This window comes from Tursiops truncatus, chromosome 19 (genome assembly GCF_011762595.2).
Source record: "Tursiops truncatus isolate mTurTru1 chromosome 19, mTurTru1.mat.Y, whole genome shotgun sequence".
NCBI classification, from domain to species: Eukaryota; Metazoa; Chordata; class Mammalia; order Artiodactyla; family Delphinidae; genus Tursiops; species Tursiops truncatus.
Genome location: NC_047052.1, coordinates 34,274,718 through 34,293,641, shown reverse-complemented (window position 1 = coordinate 34,293,641; position 18,924 = coordinate 34,274,718). Strand labels below are relative to the sequence as shown.

Here is an 18,924-nt window from a genome sequence, read left to right as displayed (position 1 = left end):
GCTGGGCTTGTAATTCTTCCAGGAAAACCTTTAGAAAGAAAGAAATTAAGTTCTATCAAAGTCTCAGGTCTGAGTTGTGTGTATGTTGAGAGGCGTAGGCATAGGTGAGAGGCGCTTAACAGGACTCCCTTTTGTGCCTCAGTCATCTCCCTCCCCTCCCCTCCACCCCATGATAACGTAGCCTCTTGTGGGTATTAAGCTTTATTAGGCGACAATAGGAGCTAATCAAACAAATCCCAGTATGAGGTGAAGCCCACCCTACCAGAAGCCAGTCATAGCAGCAGCCTTGAGAGGGGAGATTTGGCTGCAGGAATACACACACAGAGCAACGGTTTAAGTCTTCATAACAAGGCGGTACTTCCTAAGAGCTTTCCCCCGCACTGTCTGCATGTTTCCCCATCAGCCTATTCATCTCAGGGCTCTTGACCTGCCTTAATGCCTATGAGGCCTGAGTTTATGCCTCCAACTCAGACTTGCCCTCTGGCCTCCGGAACCTCCTATCTAGCTGTCTATTTGGCATTGACACATGATATCTCAAATACAACACGTCCACCACTGAGCTCACAACCCTCCTGCCCCTGGATCTCACTCTCCAGGAGTGGCAATGCTGCCCATCCTACTACAGAATAACCAGAAATTCTGGAGAAATCATAAACCACACTTGGTGGTCTATCCCTCACCTCTGTGTCCTAATCCATCACTAAATCCTAAACCGTTAACTCCTAAATACCTCTTAAATCCATCTTCTTGTCTCCAACTTTGCTATCCCTGCTCTAGTCCTAGCTGCCTTTATCCCTAAGTCCTACGGCTGTCACAGCCTCATCCCTGGACTGCTGCATCCTCTCCTGCCCCACTCCAGGCCTTCTCCTCCCAGTAGCCACCCTGACATTCCGAAAGTGCAAAGACAATTGAGGTGGGCTTCCCTGGTGGCACAGTGGTTGAGAGTCCGCCTGCCGATGCAGGGGACACGGGTTCGTGCCCCAGTCCGGGAAGATCCCACATGCCGCGGAGTGGCTGGGCCCGTGAGCCATGGCCGCTGAGCCTGCGCGTCTGGAGCCTATGCTCCGCAATGGGAGAGGCCACAGCAGTGAGAGGCCCGCATACCGCAAAAAAAAAAAAAAAAAAAAGACAATTGTGGTTAAAACTTTGAACGGGGATCCATCGCTCTCAGAAAGAAGACCTGAATCCTTGCCCTGGCCACCAGGCCTCACAGGATCTGGCCCCTGCAACTCTCCAGCCTCACCTTGACCCCCCATTCCTCCCTAAATGGGCGTGACATTGGCCCTCCCTCAGTCCTCAGAATCATGATGTTTCCCACCTGGCGGTTTCACACATGCTGCTCCTTCTGCCTGGAATGCTTTCTCCGGTCCCCAACATTGGCCTAGCTCATTCCTAGTCAAACTTCAATTCTCAGCTCAAAGTCAAACCCCCTCATAGCTCACAGTTCCCCAGGTAGGCAGGTCCTCCAGAGCCCTTATTGCTCTAATCATGCAACTCTGAATGATGCTTGGACTAAGGTATCCCCAACTGCATGGGAACAAGGAGGTATCTATTTTGTTCACGCTGTAATCCCAACACTAGAGCAGTGTCAGGCTCCAACCAGGCTCAATAACTGTTTGTTACTTGAATGAGTAGACCCTCCCAACAACCCTGAGAAGTAGGTTTTTATTATCCTGCTTCCTGCATAGCTCAGAGACACTCTACAACTTACACAGGTCATACAGCTCCTTGCAGCAGAGCCAGAATTTAAACAAGGTCAAGTTGCCCCTAAAGCTCTTGATCAATATTTTGTCCTGACCCGTCCCTCTGTGTTTATGGGACCTATGGGCCAGGAAGTCCCTGAGGCTTCTTTCCTCCTGACCAGGCACTACCCACATTGGAGGAGAGGAAACCCAAGTCAGGGCCTGGAGAGAGGGAGAACCCTTGAATCGCTGTCTTCACAGCACCCGTACATGCACACCCCATCTTTCGGGCAATAACTAACATTGATTGAACTGAGTGCCTACTGTATGCCTGGCACTATTTTAAGTGCTTTACATATATTCATTTAATTAATGAAGAAGGCATTATTATTATTCCCATTTTTCAGATGAGAAAACTGAAGTCCAGACATAAATAAATAAATAACTCGCTGAAAGCTACACTGTGGATCATGGCAGAGCTGGGATACAAACCCAGGCAGCCCGGCCCCAGAGCCCACACTTCTAACTACACTTCATCCTGAGGAACTTTCTTGGCTACGTCATCTGCAGGCTTGGTGTGGACAGTCATGATGCTCGGTGCTCCCCTAGGTAAGAGGTGAGCTTGTGAGGTAATCCCCTCTCCAGGGACATTAAATGTTGAGTGACATGAGAGTGGAAACTACTACCACCAATGTACCCTGGAGGTGGGCTCCCAAAGGGACTGTCTTCAGGGCTGTTGCACTTCCTGGCTTTTTCTGAGTCTAGTTCTCCAGGCTTCACTTCCATTCTGTGAGCTGCCATAAGGCATATGAAGAAATTCCTCTTCTGCTTACAATAGCCAATTTCTGTTCCTTACAACTGAAGTGTCCTGATAGACACTTTCCAGAACTCCAGGCTCAAAGCCTGTCACCGGGACAGCTGAAGGAGCTGCTGGAAGGTGGGCAGGGGCCTCCAGGACCAGGTCCGGGAGTAAGGGGGAGGGAAGGAAGAAGCCGATGCTTGCACCTCAGGGAGAAGGCAGCCCCAAGAACGGCAGTGGGCAAGAAGGGACAGCAGACACGGTGGCTTTGGCAGGGCCAAAGTTAAAATGACACAAGTCAGGCGGGCAGGCTCTCCAGTGGGTACAGTTTGTACAAGGGCTCTCGTGAAGCTGCCTTCGTTATCAGCGCAGAAGCTGGGCAGAAACACTGTGTGCTGCTATGCACTGTTACCACTAAGTGAAAGTGAAGGATGCATTCACCAAACAGCCTCGCAGGCATCCCGCTGAGAGGCGGGAGTGTCAGCCAAAAAGGGCAGGATATCCCTCCTCCTGCAAAGCGAGCTGATGATAATTACACTCCTCGGACGATCTCCCCCAGTATTATAAAAGCAGCAGCCTTTGTATAATCAGATTTCACTCTGGGAAATAATAAGTAACCCTGCTCTGCTCCCACTTTCCATGCCAGTCTAAAAACCACACACAAGTACAGAGGGAAAGATGAGATGCTGATTCAGCAGACGTTATGCACTACCTCCATGCCAGAGCCCAGGCCAGGTGTTGGGAGCAATTGTTTGCAAACCTGGGCAGCACATCAAAATCACACATGGGACTTGTAGCAACACAGAGCCCCCAGACCCAGACCAGAGCTACTGAATTAGAATCTCCAGGGGCAGGAAGTGGCAGGTGAACTTTACATAAGCTCCCAGATGAAAGGTAAAGAAGGTCAGAGAAGCAGTCAGGAAGTGTGGGCTGGGGTGGGGGACAGAAAAATATTTTAGATTTTATTCTAAAAGAGCAGGGAACCCATTTGGAAGTTTTAGTAGAGAAATGCCATGATCTGACTCACCTCTTAGCAGGACCATTCTGTGGCTGCTGTGAGCATGTGTGTTTGTAGATGTAGGGCAGCAAGAGGGCCAGCTGGGAGACAAACTGGGTGACTGCAATTGTTCCAGGGAGAGGTGCTGGTGGTCTGGATCAGCTGACTCTTGGATTATTTTGAAGGTAAAGTGATAGGGCTTGCTGATGGATTAGAGGTTGGGTATAAGAAAGGAGTAATCAAGGGTGATGCCAGGGTTTCCGGTCTGAACTACCAGAAGAATGGAGTGGCCATAACTGAGATGGAAAAGGCTTTGGCAGGAGCAGATCTGGGGAAAGATCAGGGGACCCATTCTGATCACGTACATCTGAGATGCCTGTTAGCTATGTGAGTGGAGAGTTGGGTATAAGAACCTGGGGGTGGCATTGGAGATGGGTGGCCCTTGACTTTCTGTGCTAGCTTTCAATTTTAGTTTGGAAATCCTCCTACACACACATACATACTCTCTTTATCCCTGATGCTTCAATGAAGTGCATTTCACACTCTGACCTCACAAGGGGCATAAGACTTAAGCAGACCAATCAGAGCCTGCATTGCCTTTCCATTGAAATTGATCTAGAGATTGGCATGCGACTCCTTTAGGGCCAATGAGATGCCATGAGAATTTTGCAAAGACTTCTGGGTAGAGGATTTGAAGGGTTGGAGCTTCTGCAGCTATACCGTCACTGTGAGGAGTGAAAGGGGCTGAGCACAAGAGAGAGGGAGACAGAGACCAGGCACGGGTGATCAAATTATGCCTGAAGCAATCTCTCTCTCTCATGCTTACCTTGTCTTATGTGAGCCGCCAGTAAACTCTCTTTCCAAAAAAAGTCTCATTTGATTCTGATATAACACATCTGTGGACAGATATTTAGGCATTAGCTGTGGGATATACATGATCCTATACCATTGCTTCTCAAGTGTCATCTGTAGTGAGTTCGTCATGTAGAATTTTTCAAAGACTATTAGAATTGAAAAATTCTTTTAAAAAGTCAATTATAAAAAGCTTATTAAAATCGGAAACCTCAATCCCCAACCCAGATTTAAAGAATCAGAATCTGCATTTTAACAAGATCTCCAGATGATCTGAATCCACAAATAAGCATTCATAGGCCAAAAGGAGCTTGTGCTCTTCCCGGGAAAAAAAGACATCTTTGTGATATAAATAAATAACAATGCCAAGGCGCATGGGCACTGGCAAAAATGGCCTCCAGAGCAATAATAACAACTGCTATTTACCATGCGCTTACTACGTTCTTTGCTCTGTTAAATCTTTCATAGTTATTACCTCATTAATGCTAACAGAATTAGACATTATTAACCGCTTACTTGAAGTCACACTTCCCTTACAGGAAGTGGCTGTGGTGGTGAACATCTCTTGCTTTTGTTCACTGCACCTCCAGACCCCCTTCATTTGTACCAGCTGCCCCCCAGACAGGGCTGCTTCTCCCCATCCCACCCCACCCTCAGCCTGGCTCCACGCCCGGCCAGTTAGCTTATTTTATTCCTCTGCTCAAGGAAACTGGCTCTGGAATGCACCTGACAAGTCAGTCCAATATTCATCAGCTCTGGAATTTTTTCTGGAACTGTGGAGAAAAAAAATGCTCTCTTTCTAATGGGGAAACGAGACAAAATGTGGGTCTGTTATTGCTGCCACAGTTGGGGGCCTGGAAGTGACTCCAGATGTAAAAAGAGGCAGATTTCTAATGACATTGCTTAGGGGCCTGGATCAGCCACACCTCAATTTAATTATCCTTGGATTTTTTTTCTTTTTTTTAATGCAATCCAATAAATTCTTTTGGGTGGAAGGTACTAAGGGCAGTTTGAGTTGGGTTTCTATAATTTGAAACCATAAGGGTCCTGATGAATATAGCAACAAAGGCAGCCCTCAAAACCAGCTCTGCTTAACTCAAAGCTCATTCTCTTAACCAGTGCCCCCTACTCTGCCGTATAAAGGAGGGTGAAACCCAAAGGTCACAAAGATGGACTTGGACCATGAGGAGTTCACAGTGGTGTAGGAGGGAGAGGATTAAATCGAGTAGGACAGACAGCTGAGCTCCTTGCCCTAATTTCCTATCCTTCTCTGTACTATGCTCCCTTCAGCTGCACTGCAGGCAAGGCTGGCCCCCTGCCTGGGTTTTTCTACTGGACCTCTAGAACAGAGCTGGTGCTGGGCATGCAGGCGGCGTTGCGAGGTAAATATTGTTGAATAAATGTGTGATTGACAACTCCATGCCAGCTGGGTATTTCTGCAGTGGATATTTTGCAGTCTGAAGATACATGTCTTTTTTTCTACAGCCTTAGATCCACGTTGCTGCCATTTCTGTCCACAGTGCTGCCTCCTCCCGTCTTGGACAGAGTCGAGAAGCTGCCTTCTCTCTTGTGCATATGATTCTCCAGTCTTCCTTCTCCTTTCTTAGTCCCCACTCACTGCCTATCTTTGCTCCAAGCAGAGTTAACAGTTCCAGGAACAGCACTCTGGCTGCTTCCCACCTCTGCCCTAGACCAAGGTCTCTTTTCTTTTCTCCTTGTTCTCTTGTTCATGCTTTTCTGTTGCAGGATAACTTCAGTGGGAGAAATTCAATAATTCACAGCTCACTTCAGTTTTCCCTAGCCCACCACATGGTTGGCTGAATTAAGCACTTTTAACAATAGACATTAATAAGTAAAAAAAAAAAAAATTCATTGGGCCTGTAAATAAGAGACCAATTTTCCAGCCCCCATCCTTGACCCCATGACTTCCAGCTTGCTTCCCCTCTGGAAGGATATGCCTTCCGGTGGGTGAAATGTTTAATGGCTCCCCTGAGCTTCTGAGGAGAGGGACCAATGAGATGACTCTGCTCTGATGGGTCATGATTGGATGGCTAATTTGCTATTCAGTTGTTTTGTATATTAATTCAGCCCCTACCATTCTAGGTTCTGTTCCAAACTCTGGGGACAAAGCAACACCCAGGACAGATCAGGTCCCTGTCCCCAGGGAAGGAGAGAAACAGCAAACAACCAAACAGGTAAAATAAGCATTTCAGGGCAATGAAATAATGAAATAATCTGGCCTTGGTATCAGAGAGAGTAATCAGAGGTGGTCTGCTGAGACCTGAGAGAGAAGGAAATAGCCCCAGAAGATCGACCTGTGCAGAGGTTCTGAGACAGGAGAGAGCTTGGCATATTCTAGGAGCTGACGGAAAGCCAGAATGAGCTTGTCTGCAGTAGACGAAAGCAATAGAAGCTTTTCGAGGTCAGCTGGGGCCAGATGAGGGAGGCCCAGCCAGCCACAGTAAAAAGTCACAGCGCACTGTGGAGGCGCTAGGTGGTTTCACGCGGTGTGGTCTGGTTTATGTTTTGAAAAGCTCACTCTGGCTACTGAGGGAAGAATGAATTATGACGGGCCCAAAGAAAATCCATGTCACAGCTCTGAAAGCTAGTCACCAGGTGGCTTTCTCTGAAGGCTGGGGCTGGAAGGCAAGATTCTGGTGACAGCTTTAGGCTGGAAACTCAGACATGAAGACCCCAGCTGCCGCCCAGAGAATCTTGCATCTCATAGACTTCTGGTTGAAACGGGATCCTATAGGGGTCGCATCTGGAGGTCCTGTGGTCTCGCTCCTGGGGGAACAGGTTTGTTTCTGCCCTCAGCCTGGACCCCAACTTCTTATGACAGAGACAGGGACACATTTAGGCAATCAAGGAAAACAGCTGCAAACTTCACAGCCTCAAAGAGCACCACTGTCATTCAAACTGATGCTGGAGATGATTTAGATGGACCTGGCAGACAAGGTCCCACTTGGGAAGCACAGAGAGCCCAGAGGGAAAGAAAGGAAAAGCAACAGACACACAGATGCCACATGAAGGCTGAGCTTCGAGCCCACACCCACAGATCAGTTGGTATTGCTAACACGTCCTCTCCCTTGCCATCTTCAGAATAAGTAAATAATCTGTCTACCTGAAATGAACTCCTCCAAAAAGAAAGAAAGAGAGAGTGAGCATTTGGAACATTGCTGAGACTTAAAATGACCAACTCTGATCAAGATGAGTTATAAGTAAAATTGCAAGCTCCTCATCAGCTGCATTTTAACTCCATATTTGGAGCCATTCAGTCATTATAAAATCATCTGAACTTCTCAGTTGAAGTACACATTGGGGAGTTTATTTTCGAGCCTCTCAGAATACCAAGGAGAGTCTGTCCAACACAGGATCTGGGCAGAGCACACAGTTCCCTTTTAAATGAGGTGGACACGATGCCCAGTTGCCTCTCCATCTAATTCCCTCTCCCCTCTGTGCAAGTTTCCCTGGAAGCATGCAGTAATTTCTGATGATGGAAGGAAGGGCTCTTGGAGCCTCACCTGAGGAAGCAGGTTGCTGCTGGCTAGCAGAGCATTCCAGAGAACTCTCTGTTGAGCTGAACACCCAGCCGGACACTGGGTCTGAGGAAGGAGGGGGATTTGGGGGAATCCTTGACGTTCTTTAGAGGAAACCAACTGAGCCCACTCCACCTCCATGGTCTGCAGCAGAATCCAAAACTGTGAGGGGATTTCAGAGGTCATTCTGCATTTAGCTAGAGCAAAACCCCAGAAAGCCCATGCCCAGCCACAAGCTAGGGTCTGCTGGGGAAATACCAGCTCCCTCACTGACCAATGCACTGCGCAGCTACTGCTTACAACTGGCCTCTCTGCTGGCACCGTGGAAAATCCTGCCGGGCTTCGCCAGCTGCTTGGCACCATCACCAGGGGCTTCAAGCCCACACATTGCCACAGACCTAATGGCTTGATCCTGGATTAAGCAACCAATCGACCAATACTGAATCATGTTATTAGGTGTTGTCCTTTAAGGAAAATAAAGTATGGTCCCTACCCTCTAAGGAATTGCCCATATGTTGGGGGTGGGGTGGGGCAAGTAGCATGAAAGAAAACTTGTGTTGTAAGGTCAACTCCAGATAGCTGGTACAATCCAATTTCACGCTAAAATAAATGTGGCGGCCATCATGAAAAACCTACAGACAGTAAATGCTGGAGAGGGTGTGGGGAAAAGGGAAGCCTCCTGCACTCTTGGTGGGAATGTAAATTGATACAGCCACTATGGAGAACAGTATGGAGGTTCCTTAAGAAACTACAAATAGAATTACCATATGACCCAGCAAACCCACTACTGGGCATATACCCTGAGAAAACCATAATTCAAAAAGAGTCATGTACCAAAATGTTCATTGCAGCTCTATTTACAATAGTCCGGAGATGGAAACAACCTAAGTGTCCATCATCGGATGAATGGATAAAGAAGATGTGGCACATATATACTATGGAATATTACTCAGCCATAAAAAGAAACGAAATTGAGTTATCTGTAGTGAGGTGGATGGACCTAGAGTCTGTCATACAGAGTGAAGTAAGTCAGAAAGAGAAAAACACATACCGTATGCTAACACATATATATGGAATCTAAAAAAAAAAAGATTCTGAAGAACCTCACGGCAGGATAGGAATAAAGATGTAGACGTAGAGAATGGACTTGAGGACACAGGGAGGTGGAAGGGTAAGGTGGGACGAAGTGAGGGAGTAGCATTGACATATATGTACTACCAAACATAAAATAGATAGCTAGTGGGAAGCAGCTGCATAGCACAGGGAGATCAGCTCTGTGCTTTGTGTCCACCTAGAGGAGTGGGATAGGGAGGGTGGGAGGGAGACGCAAGAGGGAGGGGATATGGGGATATATGTATATGTATAGCTGATTCACTTTGTTATAAAGCAGAAACTGACACACCATTGTAAAGCAATTATACTCCAATAAAGATGTTTTAAATAAATAAATACATAAATGTGGCTGTTCATGGGCATAGTGGGGGTCTCAAGAAGTGTACAAGGTCAAGCCTGCAATCCAGAATCCCACAGTCCAAATTACCGTAATTCTTTATTCATTTGTTCAGGAAACACTGTTCATGCTGACTCTATTCCAGGCACTGTGCTAGGCACCGGGAATGTAACTGTAAATAAGGCCAATAACAAGGTAGCTACTTTCATGGAGTTCACATTCTGGTGGACCAGACAAAGGCACTCGCCATGCAACCAGTAACCCCTCCCTCCTTCTGCCCACCCATTCATGTGTTCACTCGCTCATGCATTCAGGGAGCATTTATAGCGCATCTACCAGCCCTGACACTGTGCCAGGCTCTGGATGCCTTGTGGGAAATAGCAGATGAGGACTGATGCCCACAGAGCTTAGAGTCCAACAGAACTGTGGCGAGGGTGTGACCTGAATGGGAGAGTTCAGGTGCTCAGCAGAGGGCCAGGCCCTTATGGGTGGGGTTCAGAGAGGACTTGGCGATGAGGTGGATCTAAAGGTCAGATTGGAGCCTGTTTCCTTCCCCTGCTCCCTCCCTCTGCGTCTCCTCCCTGACCTCTTCAGAGTTGAGCAAGATGAACGAAGACCTCCCTAGGCTCTGGGCTGTGGCCACACACCTGGAAGTTCTTTCTTTATAATCATAAAGTTCTCCTTTCTGACTTCAGCTGCACGGTGTCTCCTCACTGCTGCCAGAAAATGTTTGCCCAGTGTGAAGACCTAGCCACAAATCCAAACACCAACCCGTACATCTAACCTTGGCCTCTTCCTCACTGCCCCTGCTCACTGCTATCCCAGGGTCAAAGCTGGGACTTCCTGTGGACCGGCTGAGTGCAGAGTGAAATAGGAAGAGGTGAGAGTAAGTGCAGGTGCCTGGGAAGGTTTCCCTGACAGCACAGGGTCTGGAAGCACTTTCACACCAGCATTCCTGTCAGTGATGGGGGTGCATGCAGGACTGAGAGGTCCCCTGAAGGGCAGGTTCACTGGTTGGGTCCATATCCTGCAGTTGTGCCAGGCACAGTTTGCTTTCACTCCTGACACAATCACAGGAGCCCTGCTCTGTACCTGACACCACAGAAGGCACTGGGCCAAGCGAGATGAACAGGATGCAAGGGGCTCACCCTCTAAATGGACACAGATATGTAAATAGCGCTCATAACCAATGGAGAAGCATGCAAACAGTATTCATCCACAGTGATTGATGCAAATATTTGAGCAACAGGGATGGAGATGAAAGACACTTACAGGGTAAAATTCCCCTGTTCTCATGATTAACTGGAGGTGGGTGGGGAGATGAATGTGCAGGGGAAACAAAGGATACAGGATCCTAATTCACGTGTTCTGTGTCCCTTCCCCTCTGTGGTTTCAGTTTTCCTGTCTGCTTGATGTTCCTTTAAGTCTTGCTTCTGGGATAGTGTGGTGCGCCCGGTGCCCATTGCTCTTCATTGTTGCTAGCATTTTTTCAGCACCTACTGTGTGTCAGGCAGCACTGAGTACTTTTTATGCATTTTAGCAACCACCCTGCTCTGAAGGCATTATTGTCCCCATTTGAAATGCAAGCAAACTGAGGCTCAGATAGAGTGTGGATGTATTTTCAATGAGGAGCCCTGTGCAAAGAGGCCAAGAGACCTTTGTCATCACCCCGGGAAAGCTTTTCTTTCCCACTGAATTGGCTCAAAGGGAGTGTACCTGCACTTGCCCTCCCAGCTTGACCTTCCAGTTCAAGGGCACCGCTGACCTCCCCAGACTCCGTAAGAAGTTTCACTGTTTTGTTTGAAAGCTAGTAGGGATGACACGGACTCGGCCAAACGCAGCTAGGAGTTGGATGGCGGGGTGGGGGGAGGGGAAGACAGGCTCACGGACGGGTTGATCAGAAATGTTAGATCACCTGGAGGAAACCCCAGACATCTATCTAGCCCACCCCTTGCATTTGGGAGTTGAGGAAAATGTGGTTCAGGCTGGGAAGGAAGTAGTCTCAGGTCGCACAGCACGCCAGAGGTCGAGCACAGAGCGAGAGGTCTTCACCCTCGGCGGGCCCGCGGGGTCCCAGGACCCCGCCCTGCACTCGAGGAAACGTCCAGCCCGTCGCTCCGCCCAGCACTCTCTCCACCTCCACTACTCCGTTAGGGTAACAGCTAAGAAGGGAGGTGACGCTCCAGCTCCATCTGGGTAATTATGTTCTCATTAGGAGCCCATCCGCCCGGGCCAGGAGCTGCTTGGAGGGCACGCTCCCAGCTCTGCTAACAGTGGAAGCCGTGTCGAGGGAGCGAGCTCTGGGGCTCAGCAGACAACAGAGCGCACAGTGACCCGGCACCTGGCCGGGGATCCAGCGCTGGCCCGGAGGCACCCTGAAGCTCAGGGGGCTTCCTGGAAAACCGAAGCCTAGGAGTCTGGTCTGTGCTCGTTGGGTCCTAGAAATCACCACCCTACCTCCACCCCAGCTTCAGGCCCACCATCCCCGCTCCGCAGTTGCCCTGCACCAGACCCCTAACTCAATCTCTGCCCTCAGGGAACTGTGTGAGGGAGGAGGCAGTGTGGTAGGAGAGACCACACTCCATAGAAGGCTGGGAAGCATTAACCACTCTGCCTATCTGGGGTGGGGAAGGCTTCCCGGAGGAGGAGGTTACCATTGAGGCAAGAAAGAAGGAAGTGACCAAGGTGACCTGGGCAGCGGAGGAGTCTTTCAGACAGAGGGTGAGGTTGAATGAGGGGGTGGTCCTGGAACCCCTACAGGCTTGATTCTGATCAGGTTTATTTGAGATAAAAGCAAGACGCAGGGCCCAGATCTAGAAGCCTAGAGGATTCTAAGCACTAAGGGAAGCCATTGTGAGGTGTAGGTTAGAATCCCCCCCCCCCCCCCCCCGCTTCTTAGCCTCTGGTTGGGGGCAGGGAGGTAGTCCCTACTGAGCTAATGACCCCTTGTTTCTCTATCCCTCTGAATCCCCAACACACCACCCTTGAAGCTGGAGCACAATTTTCAGATGAAGGTCATTCACCTGTCTCTGGCAGAGGTAATAATCACCTTTGCCACCGAGGTGAGGTGAGGGAGGTGAGGCCCCAGCTAGGCCTCGTAGAGAGAGAGCTGTCGACAGCCCCATCCAGGCTAATGGGAAGCTCAGGCCTGAGGAGGAGGGCAGTTTGAGGGGTGGAGAAGTGCACATTTCCTCAGAGCCCCCTAGGGCAGGAGTAGCAGCTTAGCACTTCCCAGCGCTTGCTGGTGTGGGTCACCACTAACCCCTGGAGCCCAGTGCAGAGGGGAGACAGGCCCAGCCGCCAATGTCTCCACCCTGCTAGCTCCAAATAAGGCCTGGAGGGAGGGTGAGGAGGTGATTGTGAGGCTTGGGAAGGTAGGATCTGTGCTGTATAGACAGGACCACTTCTCGGAGGACAAGCTTTTTAGATGATCTGCTTAGATCCCCAGAAAGATAGGATTTTGAAAAGTAGGGAAGAAGAAGAAGGGTACTTCAACTGGAAGCAAAGAAGCAGCGGGTGCAGAGGTATGAAGACAGTAGTGGGACATGGGTTCAACAAATGGTCAAGAGAAGAGATCAGCGGATGGAAGAAGTGGCTGGAACCAGACTGAGAAGGATCTCCAATGCCAAGGTCAGAATTTGGAGAGGAGGAGCTCCCCCAGGAAGGGGCCAGCTGAAGCCACAGCAGAATCAAGGGATAACTTCTCACTCTGGTCCCACTTGGGGTCCCCTTTGCTCCCCCTCTGTGTTCACCTTTCAGGTCCCAGAGCAGGGGTTCAAAGTGAGCCTGAGTTCCTGGAGGCTTCCCCTTGGCCTCCAGCCCAGCCTCAGGCCTAGCCTTCAGGAGCCAGGTCAGCTCGGCTGCAGCCAGGACTCACTAAACCCAGGCAAAAGAACTGGGGGCAAGAGAGGACCAGAGAACTGCTGGAACCTCAGGGCAAGAGGGCTCTTGGAGATGTTCAGATTCCTCTCTGTCTTTGTACAGTTGGGCAAACTGAGGCCAAGCCAGGGGACTTGCTGAAGTCTCCCAGCGGAGCACAGCCTCGTGGTCCCACAGCTTGGACATCCACCCTCGTGATCTGCTCCTCAGGAAGAGGGGTGACCACCCACTCACAGCCAAGTAAGCTTCAAGTGCATTTGGGGCTCAGCTCCCTCGGGCGGTGACTACCGCAGCCCCGCGGCCGTGAGCCCTGGCCTGGGCGGTATCTGTGTGCCTCGGGCGGGCTCTGCTCAGGCTGAGCGACTGGATCGAGCTGCTTCCGCTGCCCAAGGCTCCAGCTGTCCCGGATTTCTACCTCCCAACCGGAAGAATGCAAAGAAAGGATTTGTTTTTAAGTGTCTCCTTTTTTTAAAGAATAGTTTTTTTAAAAAAAGAAAATTCTAGGACTCCTCGTTCTCACTTCCCTGGGGAGTGACTAGCGTGGAGAACTGTGGGGCAGGAACAGAAAAGTACCGGGTCCCCTCCTCACTCCCAAAGTCCCTACCTATCCCGTGAAGGATCCGGGGCCGCTTGGGCTGCGGATGGCGCCTGCTAGAGATGCGGACCCCTGGACCGCGAGCAAAGGAATAATCCGGTCTGAATTTCAGCGCAGGCCGCGTGCCTGTTGACTCTCAAAATTGGAGGAGCCGCGGGAACAAATAGAGAAACATTGCTTATTATGCTATTAGTAATCCCTCACACCCCCCTTCTCTCCAGCCTCCAGGAGCTAATTAAATTCATCTCTGAATCTCGGGCTAGGAAAAAGCCTCCAAAAGGAACAGAGCCAGAGGGGCCCATGCAGGCCGCGGCTCCCGCCCCTGGGCTGCCCACCTCTTTTCCTACGCCCGACCTCCCCTCGGCCGAAGCGACTTGGTCAGACTTCCAGACTTAAAACGAAGTCGTTTATTTCAATTTTGCTTTCACATTATGTTCCGATACAATCAAAACTCCTGGACGAACCTCTTAAATAAAAGTCCTGCGATGAGCGCGATCGCAGGTCCCGGAGGCGGGGTAATACGGCAGGGAGGACTCGGGATTCAGAGGCGGCGAAATAAAACATACGCTGCTTCGGGATCTGTGAGCGGACAGTCCAGAGGCAGAGGCGTGGGAAGCGTGACGCTTAGGGCAGAAAGGTTCCGGCTCTTCGGATTGGGATTACTCCTGATGCATTTGGACTGCGAAAAGCCCAAACTTCGCTTCCAGGCCGGCAGCCGGGCCTGGCCTAGCAAGATTTCAGCCCAATTTCTTACGTTTGCGCCGAAGCAGGGAGCACGGGGCGAATGCAGGGTTGGCCCTAGGCCTGCGCAGGAAGGAGCGCAGGCCGATTTGGCGAGGAAACCCTCCTACCCTGGCCTTTCTTGGGTTGCATCCCACCAAGTCCCCTACCCCTCCGAATCTCGCGCTTCCGCACCCCTGCCTCCAGACCTCGCAACTGGGGAAGGTGCGGACTTTAGGAAGCCGTTTCAGAAAAATAAAAGCCCCACTTCAACTTTATTGGATTAAAGCAAAATTAAATCTTGGCTATTCACAGGTATGTTACAGAGGACGAGGAAGCGTCCGGAAGAACCTCCTGGCGTTTAGTGGAGCCACAGAACACGAGGGCATTAACAAGCATCAGAACGTCAAGCAGCCTTAGATTTCACGATCACTCCGAATAGGACATAGAAATACGGAAATACAGCCAGTTTCCACTGGGAAGAGTTCTTCGTGTACAAATGATATATATTTATATATATATATATTTTTAAACCAGTCACCACTAAGGTGAGTCCTTTCTCTGCTAACAAGCAGCCGAGGATACAAAGTATCTCCAGCTAATTAATTCGAGCGGTGTTTTCCGAGCAATACTTGCCAAATTAAAACTACCTCCCCATCAAAAAAACAAAAACCAAACAAACAAAAAAACCTTCCCCCCTCTCCAAAATAAAAAAGGGGGGGAGGGACATATTAGATTTCAGCGGTTGTAAAGATTCAGATGGCGACTCAGAGGAGGAAGATATTTCACATTATACAGTGAAATGCAAAGTTTCTTTTATATAAATTGTAGGGAACATGAACATGAGGGTAAGAAACAATGACAAGGAGTCTCTCTTGATTACTGCCACTGGAATGGGGGAGGCGAGTTTATTTTTGGAAATGGGAGTGCGCAGAGCTAAGCGGAATTTACTTCTCCTAGAGGAAACGGACAAAGTTGTCCGACCGCCGGGTGCGCACCTTTCACCCGGATACAGCTGGGGAACATGTAGGAAGTTTCAAGTCGTGCCGCTTTCTCGTCCTCTAAAGTTCTGCCTCTTTATCATTTTCCCCTCCTGCCTTCGCCCTCTCCCTGCCTCCATTCCCGCGATGAGCCAGTCAGAGGGGAAATACGAGGAATCCCGAGAAGGTCGAGTACTTCCAGCCCCCCATCAAGTTTCCCCGCTCCAGCTTGAGGTATGCTCGGTCGCCTTTCTCCATCTGGATTAGAACTCCGTTGCTGGCGGCTTCCCGGGTCACGTCCTGGTCACCAGCGAAGGCTGAAATCACCGGCCACCCGTTTAACATGAGGCTCACCTGAGAAAGAGACAGGCCCGCTTCAGAGGCGCAACCTAGGCGGGTACCGAAGCGGCGATAAAGCCGCGAACCTTCGCTGCTGGGCTAATAGCCGTAAGGCCTGGAAGCAGGGGGCGGGGGTGGGGCGGGAGAGCGGAAAGAAAAGGCGCTTTGCAGTTTACTGCTGAGGGTCCAATGAGGCGAAAGACGGCCCATCTGGGTGACAGGAAGGGTCTGCCCCCAAAACAGGAGTCACTTTCATTTCTTGGACGCGCCAGTAGAAAATCCTGATTCGCTTTTTATCCAGTTTAATGAACCCGTAGGTGGCTCAAGCGCCCAGAGACCTTCAGCCTCGCCCTCCCCCCAGCCTCAAAGAGAAACTCAGGCAACTGGCGCTTCCGGGAACACAAACAAATAGAAACAAACAAACAAAACGCCTGGCTCCTCCCGGACCCGGCTGCCAGGACACAGCAGAGACGCAATGGAGGAGCCAGGGAAGGCTTCGGCTGATGAGAAATCTCGCGCAGAGCTGCACTCTGTGCCTCATCCCCAAACCCCGGGCCCGGTTCCCGTCCCAGATCCAGCCTCGCCCGCCACCGCCTGGTTTTGCCCTTGCGGTGGCACCAGAAGCCAAAGGCCCTGCGCCCTCTCCCCAACCGCGCGTTCCGCCTTCTGTGTCCGCCCAAAGGAATCCTGGACACCTTTGGGAACCTGGAGAGCCGGTGAGTGCTGGCTAAGGAAAGGCCGGAGCCAGGAGGGAGTGGCACTATGCCCCTCCCTTGTGTCTCCACCCTTAAACTGCTATGGCTCGGCGCTGCTCGTTCAGAAATCCGGAGTCGGCCCCCATAAAGACGCCAGGAGACACCTCCCACCCCCACCCCGAGCGTGGCGCTGAACGCAAGCGCACAGGCGTCTCGCGGTCTTCAGAGCTGGGACAGGGTCGGGGATACTGTCCGTGGTGCTGAGGGCGAGGATCGCGGAAAGCTTCCCGAAGCGGGAACTGTCCCTGATGCTAACAGAAACCTCTAAGGGAACTCCCTGGAGTCCCATAGCGGGAGAACCTCTTTGGAGGGTCCCAGAGGCAGAGGCAGAAAACTGTGCCTGGGGATGGGAACAGGTTCCAAGAACCAATGACAGGGAAGGCAAGGGAGAGTGCAAGCCACAGAACCGTGAGAACCTGCTACCCGTCCCTCCAAGCAGCCCGGGCACATGCAGCTGCCCCTTCCATCTCCCACCCCCACAGGGCTCGCTCACTCCCGCGGCTAGTAGCCCCCTACCGGGGCTGGGGCCTGGCCCTGAGGCGGCAGCTGACCTGGATGGTCTGTCTGTTGTAGACTTTTACCACGTGGAAGTTAAAACTGTAGATCCCTTTGCGCGGGGCGATGAAAGTGCTGCGTTCTGAATCAAAGTTGTTCCCGATGTTCACTAGTACCTATAACGAGACGGGAACGAAGGGGAGTAGGCAAGAATCTGTCCAGAACGCTTGTCCCTGCGTTTCCGCAGAGACCTCGGAGACGATCGGACATCTACCTACCACCTCTCCCCTAACCTCCACCAATCCAGTCTTCCCGGAGCACTCACCTGGTCGAAGTAGATGATCATGGTGCGATTACTCATCTCGGACGGCTCGTGGTTGGTGCTTCTGATGGCAGAGAAAGCCACCTTAGCGCTGCCGGAGCGCACAGAGATGCCCAGAGCTGTGCCCGTGGGATCGGACGTAGGGTTGGAGTCGCAAACCACCAGGCACTTGCCCTCCAGCACGATGGGCTCCGTCTCATTCTGCCCGCGGGCCGGGCCCGCCAGCCATGCTGCCCCCAGCAGCAGCAGCTCCACGACGCCCAGCATCGCGGCGCCGGCGCCCACCCCGCCCCCCACCCCGGGGGCTGCCTGCGCCAGCCGCCCCCCCCGCCCCAGGCCCGCTCCGTAACCCCCTCCTCAGCTCCGTGCGCAGCTCCACCGACGCCGCTCTGGACACTTCAGGTCTTCGTTGCACTCCTGGGCAAGCGTGCCCCCCGCGCGATGCTTCCCGGAGCCCTGCCCGGGCCTCAGGGGTACCGCGGCTGCCCAGCCGCACTTGGATGCATAGCCGCTGCCGCTTGATCCCCGCTGCTTCCGCCGCCTCCTGCCCGCACCGGCCGCTCCCGCCGCCGCCGCCGCTCTGAATTATTGATGCAGCCGGCGATGCAGCCGGAGCGGGCGGAGAGCGCGCGCCGGGCACAAAGGCGCGGACCGCGGCCTGGCCCCGCCCCTGCCACCTCCCTCTCCAGCCCCGCCCCCGCACCGACAGAGACTCCGCCCCCTGGCCAATCCTGGCGCGCCGCGCTCCCCGCCGAGCCAATGGCGGCGCTGTCCGCGCGCGGCCACCTGACCCTGGGCGCTGTTGTTATTAGGCGCGGCGAGGCCGGCGGCGCGCGGCAGCAGGGTTGGGCTCTGGCCGGGAGTCGACTGAGAGAGAGAGGGCCGGGAGCGCGCGCGCGCCCGCGCCCGGACCGTCTGCCGCGGCCGCTCGCTCTCTCGTTTCCCGCCTCCCGCCTCTCGCCACGGTCTTGTTCAGCCCCTCAGCCCTTCCGCGCACCTCCCTCGCCGGCCCTCAGGTAGGAGGCGGCGCGCGCCCAGGGTCCGGCGTTGAGTCGCAGGGGGCCGAGAGACGCCTGCGTGTGGGCGCGTGGGGCGGGAGGGGAGCGCCCTCCAGCGGGCAAAGGCGCGAGGGGCAGCGGGCGCGCGGGTGAGCCGTGGCGTGCGGGCTGACCAGACTGTCTGGCTGCAGGGCGCGTGCGTGCGCGACGGGGCGGGGCGTGCGCCAAGGCCTTAGTGGGAGGAGGCGCACGTGCAGCCGCCGGGAGCTGGGGCGGCGGGGCCTGGAGGCCGCTGTCAGCATCCCGGCCTCGCGGCTAAGAGCGTAACGCTGGGCCGGCAGCTCTCTCTCGCTTCTTGATGTGCCAGCTCTGCGGGTCGCGGAGTCAGATCTAGCGTTCACTCATTCATTCGTTCGTTCATGTATTCGAGATAGATCATTGAACACTTACGAAGTGCCAGGCACAGGGCCACGCGCCAAAGATGTAGTGATGAGCAAAAACAGACGAGGCCTGTCTTCGTGC

The 18,924-nt window shown here is 52.3% G+C and overlaps 1 protein-coding gene and 1 long non-coding RNA gene across 3 annotated transcripts; one reads left to right on the top strand and one right to left on the bottom strand.

Moving 5' to 3' along the window:
- Positions 1–12,831: 12,831 nt before the first annotated feature.
- LOC141277225 (uncharacterized) lies at positions 12,832–15,717 on the top strand. Of its 2 annotated transcripts, none has more exons than XR_012328275.1 (3): positions 12,832–12,949; positions 14,829–15,061; positions 15,650–15,717. It is a non-coding gene; the product is annotated as an uncharacterized lncRNA (long non-coding RNA). The 2 variants fall into 2 exon arrangements; XR_012328274.1 differs by lacking the exon at positions 12,832–12,949 and adding an exon at positions 14,220–14,738.
- On the bottom strand, positions 15,349–17,671 carry CBLN1 (cerebellin 1 precursor). The gene is made up of 3 exons (XM_019932457.3): positions 17,408–17,671; positions 17,139–17,258; positions 15,349–15,847 (listed from the first exon to the last, which is right to left on the bottom strand). Exons 1-3 carry the CDS (start codon positions 17,669–17,671, stop codon positions 15,650–15,652), a joined length of 582 nt encoding a protein of 193 aa, XP_019788016.1. The 3' UTR covers positions 15,349–15,649.
- Between the last annotated feature and the right edge of the window lie 1,253 nt (positions 17,672–18,924).

What these genes read in the sequence shown, in the direction of transcription:
- CBLN1 (XM_019932457.3), bottom strand. Translation starts at nt 17,671, where the DNA reads ATGCTGGGCGTCGTGGAGCTGCTGCTGCTGGGGGCAGCATGGCTGGCG. An exon ending in TGATCATCTACTTCGACCAG is followed by an intron (nt 17,259 to 17,407) that starts GTGAGTGCTCCG and finishes GTCTCGTTATAG; the next exon opens with GTACTAGTGAACATCGGGAA. An exon ending in ACAACAGACAGACCATCCAG is followed by an intron (nt 15,848 to 17,138) that starts GTCAGCTGCCGC and finishes TCTCTTTCTCAG; the next exon opens with GTGAGCCTCATGTTAAACGG.